The sequence below is a fragment of the Cokeromyces recurvatus genome (genome assembly GCF_025118155.1).
Source record: "Cokeromyces recurvatus strain NRRL 2243 chromosome Unknown BX663scaffold_23, whole genome shotgun sequence".
Classification (NCBI taxonomy): Eukaryota; Fungi; Mucoromycota; class Mucoromycetes; order Mucorales; family Mucoraceae; genus Cokeromyces; species Cokeromyces recurvatus.
In genome coordinates this window covers 108,740-123,372 of record NW_026251409.1, presented here as the reverse complement: position 1 = coordinate 123,372, position 14,633 = coordinate 108,740, and the positions used below count along the sequence as shown (strand labels likewise).

General features: G+C 28.8%; 7 protein-coding genes across 7 annotated transcripts; 2 read left to right on the top strand and 5 right to left on the bottom strand.

Moving 5' to 3' along the window:
• Positions 1-348: 348 nt before the first annotated feature.
• On the bottom strand, positions 349-2,200 carry BX663DRAFT_517482 (beta-lactamase superfamily domain-containing protein). The gene is made up of 7 exons (XM_051528731.1): positions 1,801-2,200; positions 1,671-1,733; positions 1,491-1,592; positions 1,074-1,400; positions 910-1,007; positions 713-852; positions 349-627 (listed from the first exon to the last, which is right to left on the bottom strand). Exons 1-7 carry the CDS (start codon positions 2,097-2,099, stop codon positions 475-477), a joined length of 1,182 nt encoding a protein of 393 aa, XP_051380401.1. The 5' UTR covers positions 2,100-2,200; the 3' UTR covers positions 349-474.
• Positions 2,201-2,934: 734 nt separating this feature from the next.
• Positions 2,935-3,594, bottom strand: BX663DRAFT_517480 (uncharacterized protein). Its single transcript, XM_051528730.1, has one exon. It carries the CDS (start codon positions 3,541-3,543, stop codon positions 2,968-2,970), a length of 576 nt encoding a protein of 191 aa, XP_051380400.1. The 5' UTR covers positions 3,544-3,594; the 3' UTR covers positions 2,935-2,967.
• Positions 3,595-6,346: 2,752 nt separating this feature from the next.
• BX663DRAFT_439252 (uncharacterized protein) lies at positions 6,347-6,911 on the top strand (the record flags this gene model as incomplete). The annotated part of the gene is made up of 3 exons (XM_051523322.1): positions 6,347-6,583; positions 6,651-6,674; positions 6,771-6,911. Coding segments are annotated over 3 exons (402 nt in total), but the record flags the coding sequence as incomplete, so codon positions are not given.
• A 149-nt stretch (positions 6,912-7,060) lies between these two features.
• Positions 7,061-9,047, top strand: BX663DRAFT_155886 (uncharacterized protein). Its single transcript, XM_051521620.1, has 3 exons — positions 7,061-7,090; positions 7,145-8,478; positions 8,638-9,047. The coding sequence occupies exons 2-3, from the start codon at positions 7,282-7,284 to the stop codon at positions 8,641-8,643; spliced, it is 1,203 nt and encodes a 400-aa protein (XP_051380398.1). The 5' UTR covers positions 7,061-7,090; positions 7,145-7,281; the 3' UTR covers positions 8,644-9,047.
• A 439-nt stretch (positions 9,048-9,486) lies between these two features.
• BX663DRAFT_419062 (uncharacterized protein) lies at positions 9,487-10,035 on the bottom strand (the record flags this gene model as incomplete). Its single annotated transcript, XM_051522383.1, has 1 exon — positions 9,487-10,035. A coding segment is annotated over one exon (549 nt), but the record flags the coding sequence as incomplete, so codon positions are not given.
• A 2,453-nt stretch (positions 10,036-12,488) lies between these two features.
• BX663DRAFT_554022 (casein kinase II, regulatory subunit) lies at positions 12,489-13,344 on the bottom strand (the record flags this gene model as incomplete). The annotated part of the gene is made up of 3 exons (XM_051531494.1): positions 12,489-12,860; positions 12,962-13,074; positions 13,158-13,344. The coding sequence occupies 3 exons, from the start codon at positions 13,342-13,344 to the stop codon at positions 12,489-12,491; spliced, it is 672 nt and encodes a 223-aa protein (XP_051380396.1).
• Positions 13,345-13,829: 485 nt separating this feature from the next.
• BX663DRAFT_517471 (uncharacterized protein) lies at positions 13,830-14,476 on the bottom strand. The gene is made up of 3 exons (XM_051528729.1): positions 14,433-14,476; positions 14,309-14,364; positions 13,830-14,239 (listed from the first exon to the last, which is right to left on the bottom strand). Exons 1-3 carry the CDS (start codon positions 14,437-14,439, stop codon positions 13,940-13,942), a joined length of 363 nt encoding a protein of 120 aa, XP_051380395.1. The 5' UTR covers positions 14,440-14,476; the 3' UTR covers positions 13,830-13,939.
• Positions 14,477-14,633: the final 157 nt, after the last annotated feature.

Sequence of the window (14,633 nt, the reverse complement as noted above, 5' to 3'; positions counted from 1 at the left end):
GATATGGAAACCTTGTATTCGTATAAAATAAAAAGACTGTCTTTTTTTTCACTAACTTATATTGCAATACACATCTATACGATTTGATAATCACTGGGTTTTCTTTGTATAACTAGAAATCTTTGTAAGAGTATCTTCTACTTAGGAGGGATAACTAACAACATATCAGCATGGTAGTTTTCTTCTCTATCAAAGTCTTTAAACTCTAATTTCATATTATGTATCATATAAAATAGGATTGTTTTTTTTTAAAGAAGATATTTGTTGTATGTTTCTTATTACTCGGATATATCATAATTATCATTATGCTAATGATTTAGAGCCTATCTACATGAAATTCAAAGATACTTTAAATTAGAAAAACTCCCCGCTTTTCGAGGTCATTTACTGTTTATTATTCAAACTATATAAATATGGATTTTATAAAAATACATCAACTATTTCAATAAAGCTCATCACGTTGACGATTAAGCACTACTTTATAGACACAGTATAACTACCACCTAAAGGTAGAACATGAAATTCCTTTGTGTCTATTTTACGTTGTCTTAATGCTGCTTCTAAACGTTTTGGAGGATCATGAACTGGTTCATCCGTTAAAACAAAAGTTCCCCAATGTATACCAATCTAAAGATAGGAGAGTTTAATTTATTTATTTGTCTATTTTATTTATTAAAATATATATATATATATGTATATGTATGATACTTACAGAATGTTTACTGTTGATATCTTTGTGAAGGTCTACTGCATCTTCTGGCGAGCAATGTACAGCAGACATAAACCATCTCGGAGAATATGCTCCTATAGGTATCAAAGCTAAATCAAATGGTCCAACCTTTTCACCAATTTCTATAGGCACAATGATGATAAGAGAACAAAAAAAAAAAAAAAAAAATCAAGTTTTACCTTTAAATGCAGGACAATGAGGCAAAGTATCTAAATATTCATAGTTATATTCATCTTCAGGCTTTGTATTTGCTGGAATTGCACGATAACCTGTATCACTAATCATAGATAATTTAATTCACAGTTTCTCCCCCCCGTTGTTATTTCATCATGTTATGTTATACCCTCCGAAAAATATTCTCCCTTCTGTTGGATTTTCATTCTTATCTAAACCTTCAATACACCAAGAAGACCAAAGTGTCTTATCTTTATCAAATAATGTTCTTCCAGATTGATGCTGAGCAGGTGTACAAGTGAATCTTAGGGTTGCCCCAGACTTTTTAAGGATATCCGTATCCCACCAATCCAATTCAATCACTCTTTCATGTCCTTGACTATCAAGCTGGTTAGACAATTTAAACCAATTCTTATTACCTAAAGGAACATAGAATTTGCAGTCAGGAGAATGTTGATCAATTTGAGATATCGTATTAGCATCCATATGATCATAACTAATAACATACATGTTAAAAAAAAAGTGAATATATATATATAGTTGCTTGTGGTACTAAGATCTAAATATTTAAATTTGTTATGTTTACTGGTTATGTGAAATAATGACTGCATCAATTTTGGGTAGATCTGTTAAAGCACAAGGTGGCTCCGTAAATCGTTTAGGCCCTATAAATTGAAATGGAGCGCATCTTGTTAATAAATAAAGTCACGTTAGATCAAAAAAAAAAAAAAAAATACATGTATATACTATATGGCAACATGATTACCTATCAGAAAATATAGGATCAAAAATGATATTAAATCCTTTCATTTGTAAAAATATGCAAGCACTATAATAGATTCAAGTTATTATCCCATGTTTGTTAAGAATTATTCCATCCTATATATCATCATTACTGTCCCAGCCATGTTACAGTTATATTATCTAGTTGTTCCTGTTGTTTAATTAAATTCCAATTCATTTCTACTTTCTTCGTTCTGTCTTGTGCTGTTATCCTTTTAGTCGTATTCCTAATGTCAGTCGTAGCAAGTAGCTTGATGACAGATCCAAAGCCAAAGGGGATAAAAGAGGGCCAAGGATTTCTAAATTTATGACCATCATGATGTGCTTTTACACTCTCTTGTGCATTTACTGTTGACATTGGTAATAAAGTGAATGTGGATAACAATACAATCGATGTTATACGACGAAACATTATTTAAAGAAAAAAAAAATAAAAATAAATAAATAAAAATAAAAATAAAAATGTATCTAGGGATGCCATAAATAGTAACCACTTGTAACTGGGAAATATGCTGTATTTTTTTTTTTTTTTTTTTTTTTTTTTTTTTTTTTTTTTTTTTTTTTTTTTTACTTTGTCAAAACTCCGTAAGCCATGCTGTTTCATCCTATTGTATTTGAATCAAAACAAGTAGTAAAACTCGATATTGAATATAATATTATGTAATTTCGTGTCGCTTTACCCCATACTTTTTAATGAAAGCAATGTCAAGATTTGTACTCTAGTATAAAGAAGAACAAGAAGACAAACGCATATAATATGAACCCTATTTTATTACTTGTAGAAAATACTGTTAAATCACAAGTTTCTTTTTTATTTATAAGCATGTTCTGTACCGTGTCCTATGTATCTCTTGTCTTTGCAAAAAAAAAAAAAAAAAAAAAAAAAAAAAAAAAAAAAAAAAATTATAAGTCTACTCCATATTCTTGTAGAGTACAAGTTTTATCATTTTTCCAGAGGGGTACAACAGAATAATCAATTACTATTATTTTCATGTAAAGCCATAGAACACATGCATACGTCTTGTGTTACTGATAGGATGACTAAAAAGAGAATGATAAGGGCTATTTCTATTTAATTATGCTAGCTAGTTAAAGTCGTACATGTTAATGACTAACCAGGGAAAATAAAATAAAATAAAAAACGGACTACTCTATTTATGAGAAATTAATAAAAGATAAAAGGGTATATGCATAATAATGTTTATTAAGGAGATATTAGAATATGTAGATGTAGATGTAGATGTAGATGTAGATGTAGATGTATATATTTTCCTCTTCTTCTAAGATACTCTATTTGAACGGTATTGATAAGGGTGACATTTAGTGTCTAAATGGTAGTTATTATTAGTAGCAGTAGAAGAAGAAGAAGAAGAAGAAGAAGGGTAGGATAATACTCCCATAAAATAAGGTGATTGAATATCCACTAATTGAGATTCATGATGTACTGAAGAAGAAGAAGAAGATAGGCCTGATCTAGGACAACCATATTCTAGAGAAGGTATACGTGAAAGACAGATGTGCTTCTTACGAGTTTGTTTATCTCGTTGAAGAAGAAAATTTTTTGCTTCTAGTTCATAATCATAACTTGGGTCAATTGGTTCAGGTTCTTCGGTAAAATAGCCTAATTCTTTAAAAAAGAACGAATATGAAGAGTGAACAATATGATTTTCTTTATCAATTATAGCTACTTCTGGAGTAAGAGAAATAATTTGAAATAGGTTTTCTTGGCATTCTGAGTCATCAATCCAAGAAATGCATGTATCCTCTTCTTCTATTAATAATTGAGAAATACTGTAAGAGCTTCCTTCTTCTTCTTCTTCTTCTGGTGTTAAAGAGAAAAATTTAAATGAAGACATAATAAATTTTAATAAGAAAAGAACAGATAAATATATAAAATATTAAATTTGATCTACAAATGAAAAAAAAAAAGAAAAGCAGCAAAAAAGGGGGGAAATAACAACAACGGAAAATCAAGGAACGAAAGAAAAAAAAAACCAATAGTTGAATTATGAGCAATTGTTATCAGCCAATCAAATCTCTGACTACCATCTTATCAATAGTAACGCATAAATGAAAAGTGACGAACAACAACAGCAACAGCATATCATGACTACTATATATGACTATAGTAGATAAATACGTGGTATTCTATTTTCTCACATTTATCATTATCTTTTATAGTCTTATGCTTTTAACTAGACCCAATCTTATATGGTTTCTAAACACATGCAAGACTCGCTTTAACTTCAAATTTAAAAAGTATCCACGATACACATGTTAGTCAATCATCGTTTTATCAAATAGAATAATGTAAAATGAGAATATTCAACAAACTACTTTATTCTCTCTCCCTATTAATCACGTATAAATTGTATTTTTATTTAATAATAATAGAATAAAAGACTAGATAAAAGATACACTTCCTATTCATAATATTACCACCAGTGATAAGATTAAATTACTTGGGAAAACAAATAAGAGTTGGTATTGTAACCTAATAAAGTAGTTGACAAAGTTGGCTTGACCACATTTGGATAATTCAATTTATTTTATAGAATAAAAGAAATACCGTAATTCCACTACTAATAGCCTTCTTTGATATCATTTAATTGATAATAAAACTCTTATGACATCTTTTTATTTTCTATTAGTAGTAGTACTGCTTAGGCCACATTAACTATAATAAGAGGTTATTCATTCCATTCATTTGGTTTTTACTATAAAAAAAGTACCCTTCAAGGAATTATTATATATCGAATGTTATAATAACTTTAACTTGTACACAATTAGTCTCAGAGGGAAATAAAAATAATTACAAAAAAGCTTGTGATGATTCAACTGCAAAATGATTGGTTTACATAAATATAATACTAATTAAGAAGGGACTACAAATGATGACAACAAACGCGTCTTATATTATTATTGAAATTAAAAAAAAAAATTGTGCTTGTTTGTTTGTTTGTTGATTAATTAAAAGAATAAAAGATAAGAAAAAAGTAGATTATAAACTTCTACAAGTCATGGATAGATAAACTAATAAAAAGTACTTGTAGAATCTATTCTATTATTCTTGATATCAGAGAATAAGGATATGTCTCGTATATCTAATTACGCTGCAGAATAATATCTACTAAATTTGTTTATAAAAACACGTTAACAATAAAAAAAAACCCTGTCAAAAACAAAAGACGTTAGTTTTATTACATATTCAGTCATGGATACAGATTTATATCTCATCACGACTATTTTTACTAGTAAAAGTCCATCTGTTATTATCCTGGAAAATATCTAGTCATTGATTACATAATGTGAGTCATCTAATCAAAGTCGATTTTTTGTATGCTAACCATTTCCCTTAATTCAAGGTAATCAAGATTCTCCCTTTTTTTTTATTATTATTACCAAGTTTATAAATGTGTCCCTTTTCCTATTAAATGTGAATGCAAATAGTAATAAATTTCCCCCCTTTTTTTTCTTTTAATGATATCATTATGTAAATCGAAATCACGTCTTGCTTGCATAATAAAGGGTCATTTTGAACGGGGTTTGTAGTGTACAACTCTACCAATCAATCACGTTGTTCTTGCATTATACAAGAAAAGGGTTATTCTGTACAGAACCTTAGATGATTGAATTAAAGAGCAATAAACAAGTATTCATTTTAGTTATTCGCTTGAAGATGAGTTAATTCTAAAAGGAAAGTCATAATGACATTTAACTTTAAAAAATTAAAGGAGAAAGAAAGAATTAGTTTGATTCTTTTAATGTTACATAACCTTTTTGTTTGTTTTGTTTTTAATTTTTTTATTTCCCCGCCTCTTTTCTTTTTTTTTTTTTTTTTTTTGACAAAAGAATTTCTTTTCTTTCATTTCTTTATACACTTCTTTAATCTTTATTGCTGTCTTATATCTTTCTTGTCTCTAAAAAAAAAGTTTAATTCACATCTTTGACAATTAAAAAAAAAAAAAAAGCAAGAGAAAAGATTGTCATCTTTTTTCTGATCTATACTTATTCATCTATTTAAAATTTTATATTTCTATTTTCTCAATTAAACATTAATACAATTCAGATTTTTTTTTTTTTTTAAAAAAAAATATATATAATCATAAAACAAAATGGATTTTAGCGTATTATCACGTTATGACGATATACTTGCTCATTACTTTGTGGACAGTTTATATCTATGGTTTAAAACATTACGCATGCACAGTGATTTTATTGGCACAAATGTAGATCAAAAGTCTGTAATAAAGATTATTCAAGATTTAATTTTAGGTGGATCATCTGCTCCTGAAGGTGTAAGAAGAGCTTCTAAAGCCTTTTTAGAGTAAGTCCCATACATACACATACACACACATATATATATATGTGTGTGTATATAAATTAAAAAATACCTACTATATTAACTAGTTGTTATTTAAAATTAATTTATTTTTTTTTTTTTTTTTTTTTTGTTCATTACCTTCATCTTTCCTTAGACTACCTTATTTTCAACAAATCATCAGCTCATTACCTGAAAAAGAACTACATAACTTTGACATTCATTTACGTCGCTACTTATATCTGTAAGCCTATAACAGAAGCTTTAATAGACTTTTTTTTTTTTTTCAACGCGCTTAAATAATATGCTTATTTTGTATTGATGTCAGGTACACACATAGTGCTGGGTTTGAAATTTGTTCAACTACACGATATACGGGTGAAATGGAAGCGTGTATCATAGCCACTAAAGATTGGAAAGTGGGTGAGCAAGTCACAGCTTGTTTAGGTGCTATTGCGTATCTTAGTCCTAATGAAGATGCCAAATTAAAAAGTGAAGATCGTGATTTTAGTGTAATGTATTCGACTAGAAGAAAATGCACATCATTATTTCTTGGTCCTGCACGTTTTATGAATGTAAGTTATTATTATGTAATATGAAATGAATTATATATGTTTAACCTGTCTTTATTTTATATAATAGCATGATTGTAACTCTAATTGTGAGGTACGATTTTAGTTATCCAAGTTTTTTTTTTTTTTTTTTTTTTTTTTTTTTTTTTTTTTTTTTTTCTTTATTTATTTTATTTGACACTACATTTAGTTTATGAATATCGGTAATCAAGCAGTTACCTTTAAGGTTCGACGAAGTATTGTCTGTGGTGAAGAAATGACTGTGTTCTATGGTGCTGATTATTTTGGTGAAAATAATTGTGAATGTTTATGCATGTCTTGTGAAAAGTAATTAATCATTGTTAAGGATTTACTTTTATATTAATATTTCATAATTTTAGACGCAAAATGTCAAAAGAATATGTACAAGAAAGTAAGAAAGATGAAATAGAGACTAATTCCAAAGAAAGAAATGTTCGTCGTAGTAGTCGTACTAAAAAGGAAATAGATTACAAAAGTAAATATCATTATGTATGTCATATATTACATTCTAGTATATAATATTCATCATCATCTCCTGTTTAGAATATTATGAACCTGACATTGTTGGAGAGAAGCGATCCGCTCAAGAAGAACTAAAAAAAGAGATACAAAAACCGAATAAGCGACAAAAGACAAAGAAAGATATCACTCCTGTAGAATGTAAAAATAACTGGATCTATATGCCTGCCAATGATGACCCAAAAAGATATTCGGTTCATCAAGAATATACAGATATAGTTTGTCAAGAACAATTTAATTTTGAGAAATATTGCAGAAAGGCTTCCTCTACCAACACTCCTGGGGAACATATCCTCTTACCTTATCCTCCTCTCCATTCAGATAGTTATAAATTTCAAAAGGGCTGGTCTACTTCAAAAAGAACAATGGAGGGTGTCATAAAAGAAGAAAACAAGGCATTATCCCCTTTTTATGATTGGTTGGAAACTCAATCTGATATATCTGAAGATAGCATTGATATCCCTGAAGCTCAATATGCTAATTGCTGTGATAGAGCATCCCAATTTCCTACTGTTAAAATAGACGATCATCAATTCATGTGTGCACGTTGTTATCGTCATTTACAAATATTTAATCTCGAATGGCCACTTCGAAAAGAGAAGAAAGCCCATTGGAGATCTAAATCGGCACCATCTACTGATGCTTCAACTCAAAATAGGACCTCAAACTGTGAATCATCTCCTATCTTATCGTCCTTTCCTGCTTCTCCCTCATCACCCCTTTCTCCTAACTATCTTAATTCCTCGAGTCGATCAAAATCTCGTACACCTAAAAGAAGCCCCTCCCGTACATCACTTACGCCACCTTTTGATCATCAAACAACAAAAACGGTATCACGCCGAAGACGTGGTAATGCAAAAGATGAAGTGTCATTTTTATCACAATTGACTTCTACTACTCCAAAAGTCAAGGGTAAGAAACAGTCAAGCAAGCGTAAAAAAGAATTTAATTGTGATCAACTGCAGCCATTGACCCCCTCTAGCTCGATCTTGCCAAATGGTAGTAACATGCTGCCTTCACTCGCATCAGTTCTCAACACACCCGGTAATCGATCAGCTAAAAGGATTTCAGTTTCCTATTTACTAAATAACTCTAAAGAGGTAAAGGGTTATTCTAATAAAAGGAAATATTCAACACTATTTAATGAAGAAGAGGAGACAAGCCAAGTCATGCCTCCTGCAAAGAAAATTTCTGTCATTAAATCTGCAATGAAGATTGAGTCTTTAGTAGAAGAGACGAATATAGATCCCATAAAGGATATGTTAAAATCAAATAGAAGCATGAAGCGATTAATTACAAATTATTCAAATTTTCCTTTTGACCATCGAGAATTAACTTTGGCCTTCCCTGGTAAAAAAGTAAGTGAAAAACATCAAGTAAAATCATCGATAGTGTCTACTGAGCATAAATTCTCAGGATATATAAAAGAAGCGAGTTGTAATGTGATCTTTTATAATCATTTATATATGTTTAAAAAAAAAGAATTATGATTTAAATACTAATTCTATTAAATATAGTCATAAAAGATGAAATATGGGAATTTGATATGAGTCATGATCCGATACTTCGTGCGGTTGTTGCTAAACGAAATAAAAATGAACAAAATAAACAAACTAAAAAACAAGAAGGGCCTTCCTTTACCCCGAATCTAATATCAGCAACAACCATTGTAAATAAAGGTAAAAAAGAATTACCAGATAAAGTTTCTCCCACACCAGAGACTTTGTTACAAGAACAATCCAAACTCTCCTTAGAGGCAACAACAGAATCCTCACAAATAAAGTCCTCTACATGGTTGCATCAGGAACGAAAAAAGGGAAGCAGTAGACAACGTCATAAAAAAGCAATTATTGTAAAAAGTGGAGACCGACTTAAAAAAGGTGTTCCAATTCCAATACCACAAAATAGATCAAATTATTATAAATAGATCTAAGCTACACTATATTGGTTAACCCGAAAATAGATACCCTTTCCTCCAACTTTAGGCATCAAGCCAAAATTTAATGAATATACCAATTATTGCTTTTTTGTTATATGTATATATAAATATACATCTGTACACATATAAAAAGTTGAAATATACACTTCAACTTTTGTTAAAGTAACATATTCATGATATAACATATGAATATGTTACATAATTAACTAAATAAAGGACATATATGGTAACCTTTTTATATTTAATGAGATAACCAATATAAAGGCTATGTACTATAATATTAAATTTATTAACATGCATACACTATTTATATGCTTTTCTTTTTTTTGGGGGGAACGGGTAAATATACACACAAAAAAAAAAAAATAAAAAAAAATAAAGAAAAAAAAAATTAATTTTTAAGAACGGCCCACTTTTTAACAGCACTTGTAACGTAATTTTTTATAGTACACTTTTTTTCAGTTACAGTTACTTTACTCGGAATTTTATCGACTAAATTTCGATAAGCGCTATATTGAAGGACAAAGAAATCGAGCTGACAACCATTAAGACTCCAGCCTTCATCATCTACTCGAACACAGCCGTTATGAGTTTTACCATCCGGTAATTTCAAGCCATCTAATTCCTTGACGTATAAGGTTGTCCCCTTTTTGATATCATTTGTTGCCACGCTCACCCATGGAGTCAAGCCGTTACTATTGGAGCCTAAACCGTAAGGCGTCTTTGAACGATCAATCTTCATGAATTCATCCATATCACCGTCCAAGTTGACCATGACACCTGACTTGAGCAAACCAGTGCCCTCCATCTGAAATTTTTCATAGGTGCTCTTTGAAACCTTAGCAATCGTTTTGCCATCTTCATCCTTCAAAGATTTTGTCTTGGGGCCATTTAAGGTGACCCTTTTACCATTGTTAGTCATATCCTTGTCTCCTTCTTTTGGAATCCAATATTGTGTGATTCTAGCCTTTTTATAACATTTAGAAATACCCCGTTTATCGATGATTAAAGGTACTGCCATGATTGAATAAACAAAAAGTGTGATTGAAATAAAGATAGTTATTGAAGCCTGCTTCATTATGTATAGTTATATATAATATATAAATATGTGTATATGTAAATGCGATCAACGCTAAATAAAATAAAAGATAATAATAAAAAGAAGAAGAAGAAAAAAGTATAGCTATTTTATTTTTCTACCTTTTTTTTTTCTTTTTTTTCTCCTCCGCCTCTCCTCTATTTATATATAATGTAACAAAAAAAAATAACCTTGGTAACCATTGTATTGTTGTCAGGAACAACAAAATTAATTTGTAGAATTCTATACTTTAATTTCAATGATAGGCTAAATTGAGTAAATGTGTAACTGTTGGTGATACATTTTCTTCTCTTTATTAATTAACAAGGTACCCAATAATTTTTGTGGCTTCTTTTTTTTTCATGGTAACAAATAGCAGAGAACTTGTTTATAATGAAAAAGTTCTCAGACTTGTGCACTGTAAAAAGAAAAAAAAATCTCATGTATCTTTTTTTTTTATTTATTTTTTAAAGAAATAAAAAAAACCAAAGAAGATAATAAATATCTTTTACTGTTTTTTTTCTAAAGAAAAAAAAATATTTATTTATATACAAGTTTGTGTTCTTCTCATTCATATTTGCTCCTTTTATAAATAGATGTACTCGACAAGCAATAAAATAATAAGGAAAACAATTATATTCTGCAATAGAGGATATGACTAAAAGTCTTTTTTTTTTTAATAAGTCTCTCGTAAATAATAATAGTTTTGTTCATGAAAAAAAAAATGTATTTTCGTTGAGAATGCAGTTATATCATTTGAAAAATCTGATTTAGTTTACGTGTATTAATAAAGTAGAATATGTATTATGGCGTACCTGATTTTCTCTTGATTCGATTCAAATTAGTTGGAAGGGGTAAATGGAAAAAAGCAGTTTTGACTATATTTAGTAACTTTTATTACTTTTTTTTTTTTTTTCCAAAAATTAACTGCAATAAAAGTCTTATATCTTTGACAACGCTTTTTTTTTTACATTGGGGGGGGGGGAGAGAGGAGGAAATAATAAATAAAAATGAGTCGCTCTTGTTAATAATCTGTAAAGAAAAGAAAAAAAATTCCCATTGACATAATTTGTCTTTTTTTTTTTTGTGAAGCAAATCTACAGTTGCACAGAAGAGTATTTTTGATCATTCTTTGCTGATGAAAATGGCTTTGTGCCTTTATTAATTTATTGAAGCAATACATGGGATCTTCTATTCTATATTACCCATTTAACAAAAGAAAAAAGAAAAACAAATCTTTTTTTTTTTCTTCTTGCTGACAAGGATTTTCAACGTTTATTTTCCTATTGAAGCATTAAGAAATACCTCAAAACTTTGAATGTAATATTAGAGATGAGTAGTTTAATTTCACAATCATATAAAATTTAAATAATGAAAAAAGGGGGAGTAACTCTTTGAGATGAGAGAGAGAGAGAGAGAAAAGAAAATATAAAACTTGAAAGACTAAGGTTCTTTGTTTAATATTACTTTCTACTTTTCTTTCAAAGCAATTAACTACTGTTAGGATGAGGTATAAAACGAAAGGATATGGTTATATATTTTCTACCCTCTCCTTAACTTTGGTATTATAAGTCTATTGTAACAAAATGGGGCAATAATACATGTTTGATGATTTACGGAAAACTACCTTTTTAAGTAAAATATAATATTCTATTTTACCATATTCGTATATTTTGCTGGTTTATAGCATGCTTATACTAATCGGTTTTTTTTTTTTTTTTTTTTTTTTTTTTTTTTTTTTTTAGGATCATATAAATACATATGGCAGATCATGTATGTTGTTTATAAATGCGTATTTATTTTGTATCTAATTTGATAGCTGTTATCCTATTTTATTTATCTTGTTTATTGAATAATACACCTATTTCTTCATCATGTTTTGGTTTATAGACAGACGTTATGCTAATAGACCCCTCCTCCATCCTTTCATCTATTTAACAATGTATTTGATAGTTACACTCTTTTTCGAACAAAAACTCGGTATTCATCATTAGTCAAATTTACTATGAGGCCTTCTACGATGTTTAGCACACGTAGCTTAAAGGGCGTTATGTTATAAGCTTTAATAAATAATGTAGGGCTTTATTCCAACTACCGGATAGAGTGTCCTTGATAGTCAAGCGTTTCTCAATAGATAAAAATCAGAGGAGGTTTCTCAACTTAGATATCTTTTTATGGACTTTTTTTTTTTTTTCACCTTACTAACTAGCAGCACTACACATTTTATTAAAATAATAGTAAAAGTGCATTTTCAAATATGCTCTTATTTCCTCCCTTGTGAGTAGATAAATAACCAAATACATTATATTGAATAATCGTAATCATAATAAAAATATAATTTTTTTTATTTATTATGCTGTTTCTTGTTTTTCTTTTAATTTCTTTTCATACTCTTCACGGGCACGATCTTGCCATCTATGCTGTTCAGCAATCTGGTGAATCTTAAATCCAAAGATACGAGGTTCATAACGTTCAATTGACTTTGTAGGCAAATAATTAGGATGAACTTGGAATAACATATGAGGGAAAGAAGTACCAAAATGGGCACCATCAATTGAGGCATGACGAGCCGATTTAGGATTATAAATATCTTCACATCGAGGACAATATAATTTAACTGTTTTTGTCATTGGAATGTCAGATAATCCAACAGGAAGTAAAGGCTGCATATGACAAAGCACGCGAGGACAACGACTAAACTCTGCCTTTTTATATTTATCCAACTACAAGAAAAAAAAAAAAAAAAGAGAGATTATATTGATATATAATGCCTGTCCTTTTTTTTATTTTAGAAAAAAAAAAAAAAAAAAAAAAAAAAACTTACCATCTTTGCTAAACCACGAGTTGTAAGAATAAAACGAGCATGAATTAATCCATATAGGTGACGAGAAGTCCTTTCAATTAGCTCTCTTGTTCTGTCATCATATTTTTCTTCGTCTATTTTATTTTATAATATAGTATTGCTTTAATTACTATTATTATTGATGATGTATTATTTACATTATTCTTTATATAATTACCCAAATTATCAGTAATCATGTCTAATGCTTCAGCATAATATTGTTGAATTTCGAGATTTAATCCAGTAAGATTAAATCGATCTAAAATGTATTCTTCATCAACTTCACAATAATATTCATTTCCTTTTGTTTCCAAAAACCAGTCAATCCAATACTTGGCATAGTCACTATCAGATCCGCTACTCATATCGTCCACTATTATTATTATTATTACTATTTAATGAACATTATTAATTTTTGCATTTGCTTTTACTCTTTACTATTGAATGACAGGTTTTGATTTTAAAATTAATAATATAAAGAAAAAAAAAAAAACTGTGTAGTGTAAAAATATTTTATTTTTTTATTTTTTATTTTTTTTTTTTTTTTTTTTTTTTTTTTTTTTTTTTTGGTCAAATAAAAACAAAGTCAGACAAGCTGATAAAGAAGAAAAAAAAAAATACTATTCCAGAGGATTGATTTATAACACGCATAGAATGGGTTTATTTGCTTGATACAAATCAAAACTTAATTTAATTACTAGAAAGAAATTCAAAAAGAGAATTGAAATAAGTAGGTGAGAAGAAAGTATGACACATAATCGCAGTAAGCCACCCTACCATGATTATCAAATTGTTGAGTTTCAAATGGTATTGCCTTTCAAAGCTAACAGCTCATCAACAAGAGAAGCTCCTTCTTCTTCTTCCTTTTTTTTCACTTTTACTTAATAATAAAGGCCCATGAATGATGAACTACTTATAAATAATCATTTCAACTTGAATATTATAAATATATAAATGTATTTATTTCGCTTTTCGAAAGTTAGTATTATCGATTGACTCTGCTTGATTAGATTGTGATGCATCTCCATTTTTTACTTCTCCACGAAGCCCATTTTGATTATCAATAACTTCAGCATCATCCTCACTTTCTACATCACTATAATGACTTAACAATCCCTCTTCCTCTTCATTCAAGTCATATAATCGAGTATGAGTATTTCCTCTATCTACTAGTGGGAAACTGAAGCGGTTTGGTATAAGTCGATTAGCTCGTTTTAAACAAAAGCACATGCCAATTCCTAATATAATCAAGATAACATACTAGAAAAGACATTTAGTATTGTATTATATCTATTGATATATATATATATATGTATTGTATGTATATACGAGACAAATAGTAGTGGTCCAGTCGAAATCATCAGGAGAACGTTTTATTAAGAAATCTATAACAATGTATGGTTACATGATGAGCATATAAACATGTTTGATTATCATTATTCATAACTCTAACCTGACATTACTATTGAAGAAATAATAATTGTAATAATAAGAATAATAATAATAAAAATAAATAAATAAATTTTCAAAAAAAAAAAGAAATTATGCTAGTATATAATAAACAAGACATTACGTAATATAATAACCTTTTATACCTATTTATTGACACAACAATTGTATTAAAAAAAAATGGACTTTTTAATTTCATTTCATA

Bases quoted from the DNA above. Each gene is read 5' to 3' on its own strand.
- BX663DRAFT_155886 (XM_051521620.1), top strand. From the start codon at position 7,282: ATGCCTGCCAATGATGACCCAAAAAGATATTCGGTTCATCAAGAATAT.
- BX663DRAFT_517482 (XM_051528731.1), bottom strand. From the start codon at position 2,099: ATGTTTCGTCGTATAACATCGATTGTATTGTTATCCACATTCACTTTA. The intron at 1,008-1,073 runs GTATAACATAAC...ATCTATGATTAG, and splicing joins GGGAGAATATTTTTCGGAGG to TGATACAGGTTATCGTGCAA. The intron at 853-909 runs GTAAAACTTGAT...TTGTGCCTATAG, and splicing joins TCATTGTCCTGCATTTAAAG to AAATTGGTGAAAAGGTTGGA.
- BX663DRAFT_517471 (XM_051528729.1), bottom strand. The intron at 14,240-14,308 runs GTATATACATAC...TGTCTTTTCTAG, and splicing joins GGACCACTACTATTTGTCTC to TATGTTATCTTGATTATATT.
- BX663DRAFT_517480 (XM_051528730.1), bottom strand. From the start codon at position 3,543: ATGTCTTCATTTAAATTTTTCTCTTTAACACCAGAAGAAGAAGAAGAA.